This window comes from Sinocyclocheilus rhinocerous, unplaced genomic scaffold (genome assembly GCF_001515625.1).
Source record: "Sinocyclocheilus rhinocerous isolate Xijiao unplaced genomic scaffold, SAMN03320098_v1.1 scaffold631, whole genome shotgun sequence".
NCBI lineage: Eukaryota > Metazoa > Chordata > Actinopteri > Cypriniformes > Cyprinidae > Sinocyclocheilus > Sinocyclocheilus rhinocerous.
The window spans coordinates 646233-659114 of NW_015656501.1; the positions used below are offsets into that span (position 1 = coordinate 646233).

General features: G+C 37.9%; 2 protein-coding genes across 3 annotated transcripts in view; both read left to right on the plus strand.

Moving 5' to 3' along the window:
* LOC107720136 (interleukin-1 receptor accessory protein-like 1-A) overlaps window positions 1-6437 on the plus strand; it is a 49601-nt gene extending 43164 nt beyond the window's left edge. The window contains exons 7-11 of the mRNA XM_016527765.1: window positions 888-1033; window positions 3037-3183; window positions 3399-3569; window positions 4218-4262; window positions 4480-6437. Of these exons, the coding sequence (XP_016383251.1) occupies window positions 888-1033; window positions 3037-3183; window positions 3399-3569; window positions 4218-4262; window positions 4480-5201 (1231 nt within the window). The 3' untranslated portion in view covers window positions 5202-6437. The remainder of the gene's footprint in view (window positions 1-887; window positions 1034-3036; window positions 3184-3398; window positions 3570-4217; window positions 4263-4479) is intronic.
* A 5466-nt stretch (window positions 6438-11903) lies between these two features.
* LOC107720149 (tripartite motif-containing protein 35-like) overlaps window positions 11904-12882 on the plus strand; it is a 4319-nt gene continuing 3340 nt past the window's right edge. The window contains exon 1 of one of the 2 annotated variants that reach the window (XR_001637582.1): window positions 11904-12084. The gene's annotated coding sequence lies outside the window, so the exon portion shown is untranslated. Of the gene's footprint in view, window positions 12404-12882 lie in introns of both variants that reach the window. The other variant, XM_016527783.1, reaches the window with a different exon arrangement.

Here is a 12882-nt window from a genome sequence, read left to right on the forward strand (position 1 = left end):
TATTTTAACATAATATTAATATAATATTTACTGATATGTAATATACATACTGCTATTATGGTTTAGCTGGTAGACAATTACAAAGCTGTTTAATAACAAAAATTACCTAGTCAAGTAGGTCAGCAAGAAGAATGTTAGTCAAATAGTTTTCCTTCAATATAGTCTTCCTGTACTGTGGCAAATAGCATTTTGGCCATACTTTGGAATTCAATGTAAACACCATAGTAAATGAATAAGGTTATCATTCAGTACTATGATAATATATCAAAGTTTGATGGTATTACTATCACTGTACACCACAGTGTTGTTGTAATGGTATACAAGAAACAGTTGCTTTTAAAACTAGCTTCCACTGTGAAATCGCTTATTCAATACGATAAATAGTGCACGGTAAAGCACACTTTAAATGTTCACTGAGATGTCGACAGTACATTTTCAATTACTGATATCACAAGCTTGTACATGAGCCTATTTATATCTAGCAGGGGTGGTCGCTGTAATGACACACTATTATTAATTCCCCTGTCTGAAAGAGAGCTGGATCTGAGCAGGCACTGAATACATCCTAATAACACAGCAAAATGTACCAAATGTATTTGCATTTACATGCAGTTAAGGAGCAGCATTGTCAGCATCTTTTAAATGAAATTTCAGTTTCAAATGATTCAGCCAGGACAAACGAGAGTGAATGTGTTGTTATAATTAAATGAGAGCCCCATTTGTTGAATGCCGACCAAACCCGAAACCCTTCCTCCCAAAATTTCAAACCTCTACAAGCTGCTCAGTCTAAAATTTATCCCCAAAATCCTCTATCAAAAGGGGCTAATTAAACATTTATTCCACAGCCTTCGGTGAACAATGGCTCATTGTTTTGTTCTCTCCACCAGGACCGTTAGAGAACACCTGGGTGAACAGGAAGTGTCCATTACTCTGACCATAGATTCACTGGAGGAGGTAGATCTGGGTAATTATTCCTGTTATGCGGAAAATGGCAACGGGAGAAGACAAGCCAATGTACAGATTGGGAAACGAGGTAACACATTCAGCCGTAACACACATGAACTCAACCGACTGAGTCATGCCAGCTGCTTCTCATTTAAAGGAACAGTTCACACAAAAATGAAAATTCTGTCATTTGTTTGTATGACTTTCTTTCATGAAAAACAACAAGATGTTTTGAAGAATGTTAAGGCTGCTCTTTTTCAGACAATGAAAGTGGACAGTAACCAGGTGCTGTCAAATAAAAAATCACCATAAAAAATAAATGAGTGCAATCAAATGAGTTCATATATCATAGTAGTTTATAAGACATACAGTGTCTCTGTATGAAAAGCAGATGGAAATATAAGTCATTCACTGACAATCTTTCTTTCCAGTGTACACTACTGCTAAAAAGTTTGGGGTCGGTACAATTTTTTTATATTTTTTCATAAGACCCTTATGCTCAGAAAGGCATTTATTTGATTAAAAATACAGTAATATGGTTTCTTATTATTATCACTGTAAAAAATCATTTGTGATGCTTAATATTTTAACAGCTACTGTATATACTTTTGCTGTAAGAAAAAGAGCAGCTCGGACGTTCTTCAAAGCTGCTCCATTTTTTGTCCCAGAAAAAAAAAAGTAAGTCATGCAGGTTTGGAACAACATGACGGGGGAGTAAATGGTGACAGAATTTTCATATTTTGGGTAATCTATAACCCTTTAATGTGCTGTGGGGATTCTTTACATATACAACACAGCATGTTCCTATGTCTCCCTCCTCTTCTCTGTTTCTTTCTTTCTCTCCTTTCGGGAAATGCATCAGCATCTAAAATTGATGCTGATGCTGAGCTGCTTTGAAGGCATCCTATCTTCTCTTTTAATGGCAGTTCAGAGGAGGAGACAGCTTCCGCAGTTCAGACACATTCTCTGCCTCTCAGCCCAACTCAAACCTCATTCAACTGTTCTCACACACACACAAATGAATAAACACACTCTCTCTCTCTCTCTCTCTCTCTCTCTTTCAACTCGTCTTAGCCATACACGCATATTTCTGCAGATAATCTCAAAGCCACACACTCACAAACACACACACAAACCAAATCTCTCATATGCACCCTCTCTCTCTCCGTCAGCTCATTGCTGAGCACACAAACACACATGCTTTCACAATCTTTCAGCTTCTCTGAAGCATCTGAGTGTATCTTGCGTGTTTTCCTCCATTAGCTGTAGTGCAGAGGAGCTTTGAACAATATGAACATCATTAGCACTTAATCATTCTGAAGTCATTTTGCATTTCTCACCGCTTGTGTATGTCCTTAGCGCAGCATGAATTTCCAGGCTGGTTTGGTGCTGATCTGGCTGGTAGATTTGCTGGTGAAGCTAATTGACAAAGGAAGTCTTGCCGGTTTAGCTAGATGTCAGCACACCTAGCATCCTATGTTATCCAAAAGACCATGTAACTAAAATTTCTTGAGTCTTAAATTAAAATCTGATAAGAATTTAATCTTCCAGCTAAAATTGCCATGGTTACAAACTAATGAAATAGTATTCTGGGCTTAGAATGTTTCTGTAGTAGAATGCAGCTGTTAGGTGCTGGAAGTAAAAATTCCATTTGTTTTCTCCATGAGGGAATTGATTTTGAATGATAACTTATAAACCTTTAAAGACATACCTACTATAGACTTCAAGGTTGTTTATTAAAAGTATAATTCAACTTATTTTTTTCAATAATCATGTTAAATAGTGTAATTCCTAGTACATTACCCATGATTCTGAAGCGAAATCTCCACCAATAAGAGAGTCTCGACAAGCAAATTGTGCCAAAAGAACTCCCATTCCCATGAAGCACTGTAATATTTCTCTTTTTTCTTTTTTTTATTTCTCGTTTTTAATTTGATTTAATGTAATTTGCAATGCTTCATGGGATTATAGTTCTTCCCTCACAAGAGTACACGAGTATGTATGCTATGCTATGTTATTGCAGCAATATTATATTTGTAATATGTTTTCTCTCTCTTTTCATTTTGTCTCATGTGGTTTTTTCTCTCTCAGTGGAGCTGATGTACACCGTGGAGTTGGCTGGTGGACTGGGTGCAATTCTTCTGCTATTGGCCTTGTTATTGTCTGTGTATAAGTGCTACAAGATCGAGCTGCTTCTTTGCTACAGGCATCATTTTGGAGGGGAGGATGCAGATGGAGGTAAAGGCCACACACACTCCCCCTACAGGAGCTACTGAGCACAACATTGCAGCAATTACTTATTTGTTTCTGATTGTTACATTATATGTAATTATTAGATTTGCAACTCTTTTTTTTCATCACAAGTATTTTAATATTTCTAAAATATATTGTTAAACGATTTCTTTCTTTCTTTTTTCTTTCTTTCTTTCTTTCTTTCTTTCTTTTCTCCTCAGAAAATAAAGAGTACGATGCATACCTGTCCTACAGTAAGGTTGAGCTGGATCAGTGGGGTCAGGAATTACAGGAAGAGGAGCGCTTTGCTCTGGAGATTCTCCCCGACGTGCTGGAGAAACATTATGGATACAAACTCTTTATCCCTGACCGAGATCTCATTCCTGCCAGCAGTATGTGCAGAATGTGTGTTTTGTGTGAATGTATGTCTTTGTTAGTGTGTTTGTAAATGTTGTCTTAAATGTTTAAAACATTTTCATTTGCACATGACATTCACAGAAATGTCATGAATAGTCAGAGAAATTAATTATTGTGGAGTTTTAGGAGTGTATTCAGAAACCCACAACAATCACAAAAGAAAGTTGCACAGATAGAGATTTGACAAATAGCACTAATTGTACAGAACTAATGAAAACTCCTCGATCATTCATAATGAAGTGTGACATTTTCAGCTCATAAACATGATAGCAGCACTGGATTGATCTTGCTTCCTAATACTGCAAAGTAATTTAATAATTTGTAATTAAATCTAATTAAACTCACTCATCAGCATTAATATGACCAGAACGCCTTATGTTGACTAGAAAACAGCTTGGTGAAAAAAAGAAAACTTTTGATAAAAACTTTCTGTAGAACAAAAAATTATAGTTTTAACAATAATATTCCAAAATGTGGGCAAGTACAATAATAATACTTTTTTTTTCATTGCAAGCCATCAGAGCCAATTTGTGGCTTTGTGACACTGTGTTTGTTTGCATCATATGTCAGGTGTTTTTGCCCTGTAAGTGTGCTGTGTCTGAAAGCTGAATGTTTATGTCCAGGTATGAGCAGTCAACATTACCAGGATGACACACATCTTCTTAGAGGTACAGCTTTGTTTGAATGCAAAAACACGCGTGCACACATGTACTGTGCGCATAATACGCATACATTGTGCATGCAGATTGTTCTTCATGAATGACTGTGGTTGTTCTGTCTTAAATGTGTGTTTGTCTTCAACTGTGCATTATTTTCAGTCCTCATACGACCTGTTATTTTGGTATTACAGTTTCTTTCTTTGTCTGTGGTGTTTATTTCCTGTAGCGTACATAGAGGACGTGTCCCGCTGCATAGACATGAGTAAACGCCTGATCATCGTGCTGACCCCGAGCTACGTGCTTCGTCGCGGGTGGAGTATATTTGAGCTGGAATCCCGTCTGCGCAACTCTCTGGTTTCAGGGGACATTAAAGTGATCTTAATCGAGTGTGCCGATCTGCGAGGAGTCATTAACTACCAGGAGGTGGAGGAGTTAAAACTATCCATTAAATGCCTGAGCGTGGTGCACTGGAACGGCCCGCAGAGCAACAAGCCCGGCTCGCGCTTCTGGAAGCAGCTCCGCTACACCATGCCATACCGCCGCCCCCAGCAAACCCTCACCAATCACGCACTGGATGCCAGCGAACCCGGCCCCTTCGCCGACCTGCAGACCGTCTCGGCCATCTCCATGGCCACGGCCACGTCCGCCGCCTTGGCGCCGGCTCACCCCGAGCTGCGCCCGTCTCTGCGGAGCTCGTACCGCTCGCACTCGCTGGCACGGCAGAAACACTCACACTACCGCAGCTATGACTATGAGCTGCCCTTCACAGCTGGAGGCACGCTGCCGCCACAGCACACCTACTGCAACCTGCCCCTCACCCTCCTGAACGGCCAGCGGCCCGTCAACAACAAGACCCTGCGCCAACACAGCCTGGACGAGCACCACGGCAACAACGCCATGCTTCCACTGCTGCCCAGAGAGACGAGCATCTCCAGCGTCATCTGGTAAACACAGAGAATCCGAAACGCACCCAGTTTGGGCCGCCTGGCACACGGTGGACTAAATAAGCTGGTATACAGCACAGGACACAATGAGATTAGTGGTTTCCTGTGATCAAAATGATTGTTCTGTCCACACTAAGTGGGTCTGAGGATGTAAGTCTTTTGGGCATTGATCCGGCGGTGAGGGACGAAATAGTGCCGTACCTGTAGGCGTGAACTGAGCATATAAAGTCACACCACATGGAGGTATACAGGGTCTCGTGTAGATGTTAGCATTATATTTGTAGCACCGCTGTCTTCCTGTCTCCATGTTCGGTTTGATCACACCATCTATTTTTACTCGTTAACGCTTGATGCTTTTGTTTTGTCCCTTCCTCTTTTTTTAGGTTTGAAATGGACATTTGATTGAGATTTTTAGTCTTTTGAAATGGACTGAAATACTCCTCATTGGATTTTAGCTACTGTCGTTTTGCTCGGAAGCTACTGCGTTTTGTTCCGTCCCTCTTTCTGTTGTCTGATGTAAGGTATGTATTTATGGTTTTAATTGCAAAATTTTCAAGAAGGAAATATATTACAAATTATGCAAAATATACAAAAGCCTAAAGGGGTCGACAGAGGTGATCAGTGAGCAGTGCTGTCTTCTTTTACAAGAGGAACAACACCATTTCTCAAATATTAAGGGGATTTTAAATGATGAGAAATCTATTTTTATATATGAAGAGTGCTGATTCTCTAACACCACAGGGTCAATGGGACAATGGGACTGAAGACTCTCTTCTTTGTGAATTTGGGTATTTTATACAGTTTGCTACATTGTTCTCATCTGTGGAGAAAAGGAAATGTTTTATGTTAACTTCTGAAACAATAATCAACTGCATTTTTGTTTGTATTTTTTTTTTTTATGCTCATAGTCTAGGACTTTTGATCCACAGACAGACCTTTTCACTTTCTTTCACATTTCTAATCTGTTTACCTCTCAGTCTGATGTCTTAACCCACTGGTTACATGCTTGTCTTTTTCTCCTCTAGCTGCTGTGTGACTCAGATACATGCTGGCATGTTTCACAGAGAAACACAGGCCTGTATACTCGCATTCTAGCATAGAGTGTCAAATAACTCAGCTTGAAAACATATCATATGATTTAATAAATGCCCACAGTCAACATGTATTTGTTGTATCTTGTGTAGAGGTTTTCCTGATCTAGGGGTTTTCACTTATGGCAGCATGTACTGACTCTAAGGGGGAAAAACGCAAAGCTAGAATCAGAACCAAGAGGTTTGACAGTAAAAAAAGGTCTAACTGTATAAAACAAAAGAAACAAAAAAAATCAGAAACTATTCTTGTAATTCCTTTACTCCTATTTTTCTTTGTTCTTTTTTTAAATTCAGTTGCAAAAAAGTTGTTTATAAAATAATTAGAATTATGTATGAATGTTTACCTCTTGAGTATGCATAGAGACTAGTTGTGTATCCTGATTTGAATATTTACTGTATTATGAACAACAGCTATCACAGAGAGATGTGTGATCTCTCTAGAGGCACAATCATTTTTCTTTTTATATTGTTTCTCACTGTGTACAGTAAAGTCGCAAACCACTATAAGCTGGTCGGTGAAATTTTGTGTGTGTGTGTGTGTGTGTGTGGTTGGAGAGGTGTGTCAGGCCTGATGTGAATTTTTCTCACAGTGGATTGTCTGTATAAGACACTTATATTTGAGAAACAAACAGAAAGTTTTAGGTTCTAGGTGAGCTGCTTAAATTGAATATTTCAATTATGCTTTACAACAAAATGCTAAATACTGGATTCTACAGCTGAATAAGCAAAAATAATTTCATATCATATGCATATGAATGCACCTCTTTAAATAAAAGAGAAAAACAACATGTAATATATGCACTTATTTCTGTATTGCAACAGACTGTGACATCTAAAAAGATTTTATTTTATGCTTTATAATTCTTTGGATTTATTATAGAATGGAAATGAGTCTGACAGTTACAATGAATAAATAAATTTTTACCATAAACAGACTATAAGTAATTATTGAACATAAATAGACATATTGCCATAAGTAATAACAATACTTAAAATAGTAAAGTGACATCAAAGTAACTTAAGGATAATTACTGCCAATGCAACACTTTACAGTAAAGTTTAATTCATTAACATTAGTTAATGTATTGGGTATCATGAACTACCAATGAACAGTACTTTTACAGCATTTATTATCTAGGTTAAAGGAATAGTTCACCTGAAAATGAAAATTTACTAAAAATATCCTCACCCTCAGGCCACCCAAGATGGAGATGAGTTTGTTTCTTCATCAGAACAGATTTAGAGAAATTTAACATTCACCAGTGGATCCTCTGCGGTGAATGGGTGCCTTTTACAAAAGCATTACAATAATTCAGATGACTACAGTCCATCAATTAACATCTTGTGAAACAAAAAGCTGCTGCATTTATAAGAAACAAATACATCAAGGTGTTTTAACTTTAAACCATCACTTCCAGCCAAAATATGAGTCCATAATCCATAATAACTCTTCCTCGAGTGAAAAGTCCATCCCCTGTTGTCCTCTCACATCAAAATCCACCGATGTATTTGTTTAGAACTTTTTTCACTTGTAAACAGTGCTTGATCTGTGCATATTTCCTGATTCAGACGAGACAACCTTTTCAATGGAGAAAGCAATATTATAGATAGAGGACTTGTATTTTAGCTGGAAGCAACGGTTTTAAGTTAAAAACAGCTTTTCACTTCTGTAAACATTAATTGATTGACTGGAGTCGTGTGGATTACATTTGGGTCATTGTGATGTTTTTATCAGCTGTTTGGACTCTCATTCTGACGGCACCCATTCACTGCAGAGGATCCTTTTGTGAACAAGTTATGTAATGCTAAATTTCTCCAAATCTGTGCTGATAAAGAAACAAACTCATCTTCATCTTAGATGGCCTGAGGGTGAGTACATTTTCAGCAACTATTGTTCAGTGTTAATTCATATTGCTTCAGACTATATTAAATTATGTTAATTTATACATACATATTACTTTATATATAAACTTAAAATAGTAAAAATGTATTAGTATATATAGAAATTAACATTAGTTGTTAGTTTCAGATATACAGTATATTGATTAACTAATGATAATAAATTGATCCTTATTGGAAAGTTTTTCCAGGATTTATATAATTTTGTTGTTCACAGGAATTTTCTAACATAAACTGGGTTTTACAGTAAAAAAAAATTCCCCCTTGGCTTCTTGTGGATGTAGTCAGTGTTGCTCTGAAAGTTACTGTCGATTATAGTGCAGAGATATTTAAAGCTGATGACCTGCTTCACATCCTGTGCTGCCAGCTCGAGCGTAACTTTCTAATCATGGCACCTTCGTCTTGGTGATATTAATGTGTAGGGAGCTGTTATCAAACCAGAAGACACGGTTGTCAACATACTGGAAATAGACTGTTTACATCCTCCTAGCAAGCCACCAAAGCTGTATCATCAGCGTACTTGAAAGGAGCAGGTCACTGTTGTTACACTGCACTTGACTGCTATATATTAACATGATATAACAGGAGAGATGCAGCAGCACACATCCCTGAGGAGCGCCAGTCAGATGAGGTGCTGTTCATACGGACTTGCTGAAGAAGCGCTTTTGATGCAAAGGACCAACCTGCTGTTCACATTTACATCATGTAGGTACTTTGGGGTTGGACTGTATTAAATGCAGAAGAGTTAGTTTTGTTCAAATGCTGTTGGACGTTATCCAGCATAGGTTAGCCTGATAAGCAAAATGCAAGGTGTCCATAAATTCACCTTTTTCAGATTAAAATTCTTTCCATATACTGAAGAGGCCCCATGCATTAAAGGAGAACTGATGTAAAATCAATGGGTCAAATGGCATTAAAAGATGTTGCACATGGAGTTTTGGGTACAGGGTTGTAAGATGTCCTTCCAGGCCAGGGTTAAATGTTTCGAAAACATTCGAGTAAACACAGATCCCTGCTGTGCAACACTCCTTTAAACCCTTCCCCTTCAGCACATCGAGATAACCTTCAAACCTAAGCTTTTAAAACTACTCAGACCTCAGGCAAGGTCTGTCAAAACAATATAAAAAATTTGTTTAGGTGGACTTAACTTTTTCTAGTTTGATAGCTTGAATGCACATCAGAAATGTCAGCACACAAGAAAAATAAGAACAAGAGGTATTACAGTCACATTATTAACAATATTAACTACCAGATTTCTATCATAAAACCCTAGTTTTCTGTCTCTAAATCCTTCAGTAAATACAAGGATAAAACAAATGCTAAATTGTTTCTTTTCATTTCATCCCCTTTGTAATCGTTAACATTTTCATAAGTAACTGAAATTTACTTACACATTTTTTATATTTAGATTGCATAAATGTAGCTCTGACACATAAAAAAATGTTTATTAATACAACTTACTTTACTGCGCTAATCGCGATGAACCAATCACGGTCATGTTATTATCAAATAATTGCTGGAAATTTTCAGGTACATTTTTGGAATGAATATACACGTTTTGTTGTAGGGGAGAGCAGGGTGATTTGAGCCTGCAGGGAAGTTGAGCCACCCCTTGTTTCTAGACAACCTTAAACAAAATCGGTGGTATAACCACACATATTTGAAGATTTAGCATCATTCTGTGATGGAGAGGGGACCATGCAATACTTGGTAACTACATTTAGGTTCAAAAAACTGTTTTTTTGCTGTTTAAAGTGATTTTTGTATGTCCAAGGAAACGTCCTGGGGTAAGTTGAGTCAGTGGCTCACCCCTTGATTATAACGTGATTATAAAGTATTATTTTAAGGTAATTCTACATTATATTTCATTAATTTTACACCAAACATGATTTTGATTTTGTTGTTTGTTTTGAACTTGATTTTGTTCTGTAAATTTTAAATATGTCAGGGTCTGGGATAGAGAGAGGACTCAGATGCAGAGTAGTGAGGAAGGAGGGTCTTTATTCTCGCCACAAAACACAAAATAACATAAACAATAGTTAACTGCTGCTCAAGTGAGCGGAGATTCCAGAGCTGGCCGGCAGACACTGCGGACCACTCGAGCTGCCGGATCTCCGTATTACGAGTCCTTGAGCACAGGAGAACAGAGGGTCAGACACTTATGCTTGCACACACACAAGTCACATAAAGACACGAGCAAGGACAAAACAATCTACTCACGGCGAACGACAGACAGGCAGAGACATATAAGGGAGTGGGGGAATGAGCGACAGGTGGGGAGAGTCAGCTCGTGATCCGCGAACCCCCGCTGCGAGATCAGCGCTGGTTGCCCAGACCACGAGCTACCGAACATGACAGGACAACATAAACCGCAGGGGAAGCCGAGAAGGCACCCTGCACCGTGACAAAATAGGCCTTGTTTATGAAAATTGGCCACTGAAGTTTTTATGAAATTGTATTTCCCTGCAACATTTATAAGTGGGATGCTGAGTGCTATTAGCCCATTTCTGTAAGGTCAGTTGCAGTCTTTTTTTTTAATTCTTCAATTTGAACTTTTTGTTCTGAAATTTTTTCATAATTTAAAAAACGCCTTCAGAATTGTGAACTGTATCTTTAAATAAAACTTTTAAGAAGTCATACATCCATCCATTCTATTATCCAAACCTATACAGCCATGGCCAAAAAGTATTGGCACCCTTGGTAAATATGATCAAAGAAGGCTGTGAAAATTAATCTGCATTGTTAATCCTTTTGATCTTTTATTTAAAAATTTCACAAAATCTAACCTTTCATTGGATAATAAGAATTTAAAATGGGGGGAAATATCATTATGAAATAAATGTTTTTCTCAAATACACGTTGGACACAATTATTGGCACCCCTAGAAATTCTTATGAGTAAAATATCTGGTGAACTGAAGAGGAGAAGCACCAACATGGAGCTGGGAATATGAAGGGTCTGGAGAGATTCTGGATGGAGGAATGGTCTCTGTCAGGTGTTCTCTAAACTCATCAGGCATTATAGGAGAAAATTTAGAGATGTTAAACTGGCAAATGAAGGTTTCAAAAAGTATTGAATAAAAGGGTGCCGTTAATTGTGGCCAATGTGTATTAGAGAAAAACATTTATTACATAATGATATTTCCCCCCATTTTAAATTCTTATTATCCAATGAAAGGTTAGATTTTTGTGATTTTTTTTAATAAAAGATCAAAAGGATTAACAATGCAGATTAATTTTCACAGCCTTCTTTGATCATATTTACTAAGGGTGCCGATATTTTTGGCCATGACTGTATGTCCTTATTAGGGTCGTGGGGAGCTGGAGCCTAACCCAGCCTCTTGAGCCACAGGTGAGGAAACTCTCTGGATGAAAGGCCACATCACAAGGCTCACACATTTTAAGAAGTCATTTTTATTGAATTTCTATTTCTTTGATATAGCATGAAGTGAAAATGTTCAGGTTTACTTCAGCATAATCAGTGGCACAGTTTAACTCCATGTGGCTCAACTTACCCTCTCCCTACTGGAGGTTCAACTCACCCCGCTTTCCCCTACATATGAAATGTCTTTATTCAAAATGTAAGATTTAAATGCGGCTTAAAGCGCCCCCTTGAGGACGACACGTGTGATTCACAAGGTGTACAGTAGGCGGCGATAATACACCACTTCTGTAACGAACCAAAGTGAAACAAAACAGAAGAAGAGTTGGTAGACGCGTTCAAAAAATCATGGCACAAAAGTCTCAGCCAAGAGATGCACAGACAACACCCATTAAAACAGCAGCAAATGCGTGTAGGCTGTGTGATCAGAGTTTAAATCCATCCAGATGTAATAAATACAGACTGTTTCACGGACATAAGCTTGCGAACAAAGCGGATTACACGATCGTGCTGGAGGTATTTGTTAGCAAACTTCAGGACACGACTCTGGCCATCTGCGGCTCATGCAAAACTCTGTTATTGCGGTACGGGCGCGTGTCCAAAGACGCAGAACGAATTAAAATGCTCATTGAGGATATGTGGAAGAAGACCAGAGAGAAACGGTGTACGACTTCAATTCCCACACTAGAAGTGAAGAGACGACGAGAAGTGATGGACACAGCATCATATGATGATGACAAAAACACTGCATTCTCCTCACTACAGTCCACTGACAGCGCTGCTGCTAAGGTGTCCGACAATACTGTACAAGTCGCTGTCAAAATACGTTACTTAGGTATGGAGGATAATACACAGTAAAATGTTGACTATTTCTTGACAAATTCTTGCCAGAGGCCAGATTTATGCAGGCAAACTATATTAAATGAATTAGGATTGTGATATATATAATCTGCTATGTAATAAATTTGTAGTCTAAACATTACTTGCCTACTATGTTTAAAATAGTAAATAAACAGTAGGTATTATAAATGTTTCAGACACTAGTGTGCTGCACTATTGTCATGTGCCCTCATCAGATTGGATATATGAGTGCTGTCTAGTTATCACCGTGGAAATAAATATGGTTATTTAATTTTTGACTCAGTTTCGTGTAAAAATGGCTGTGTTCAGAAAAGCACACTCTGTCATCCTTACAGTTCCTGCGTTTTCTAGTATGTATATGTGAGTCAATATGGGTCATGGGAAGTGGGACCACTGATATATATATATATATATATATATTTTTTTTTTTTTTTTTTTTTAAAAATAAATTTT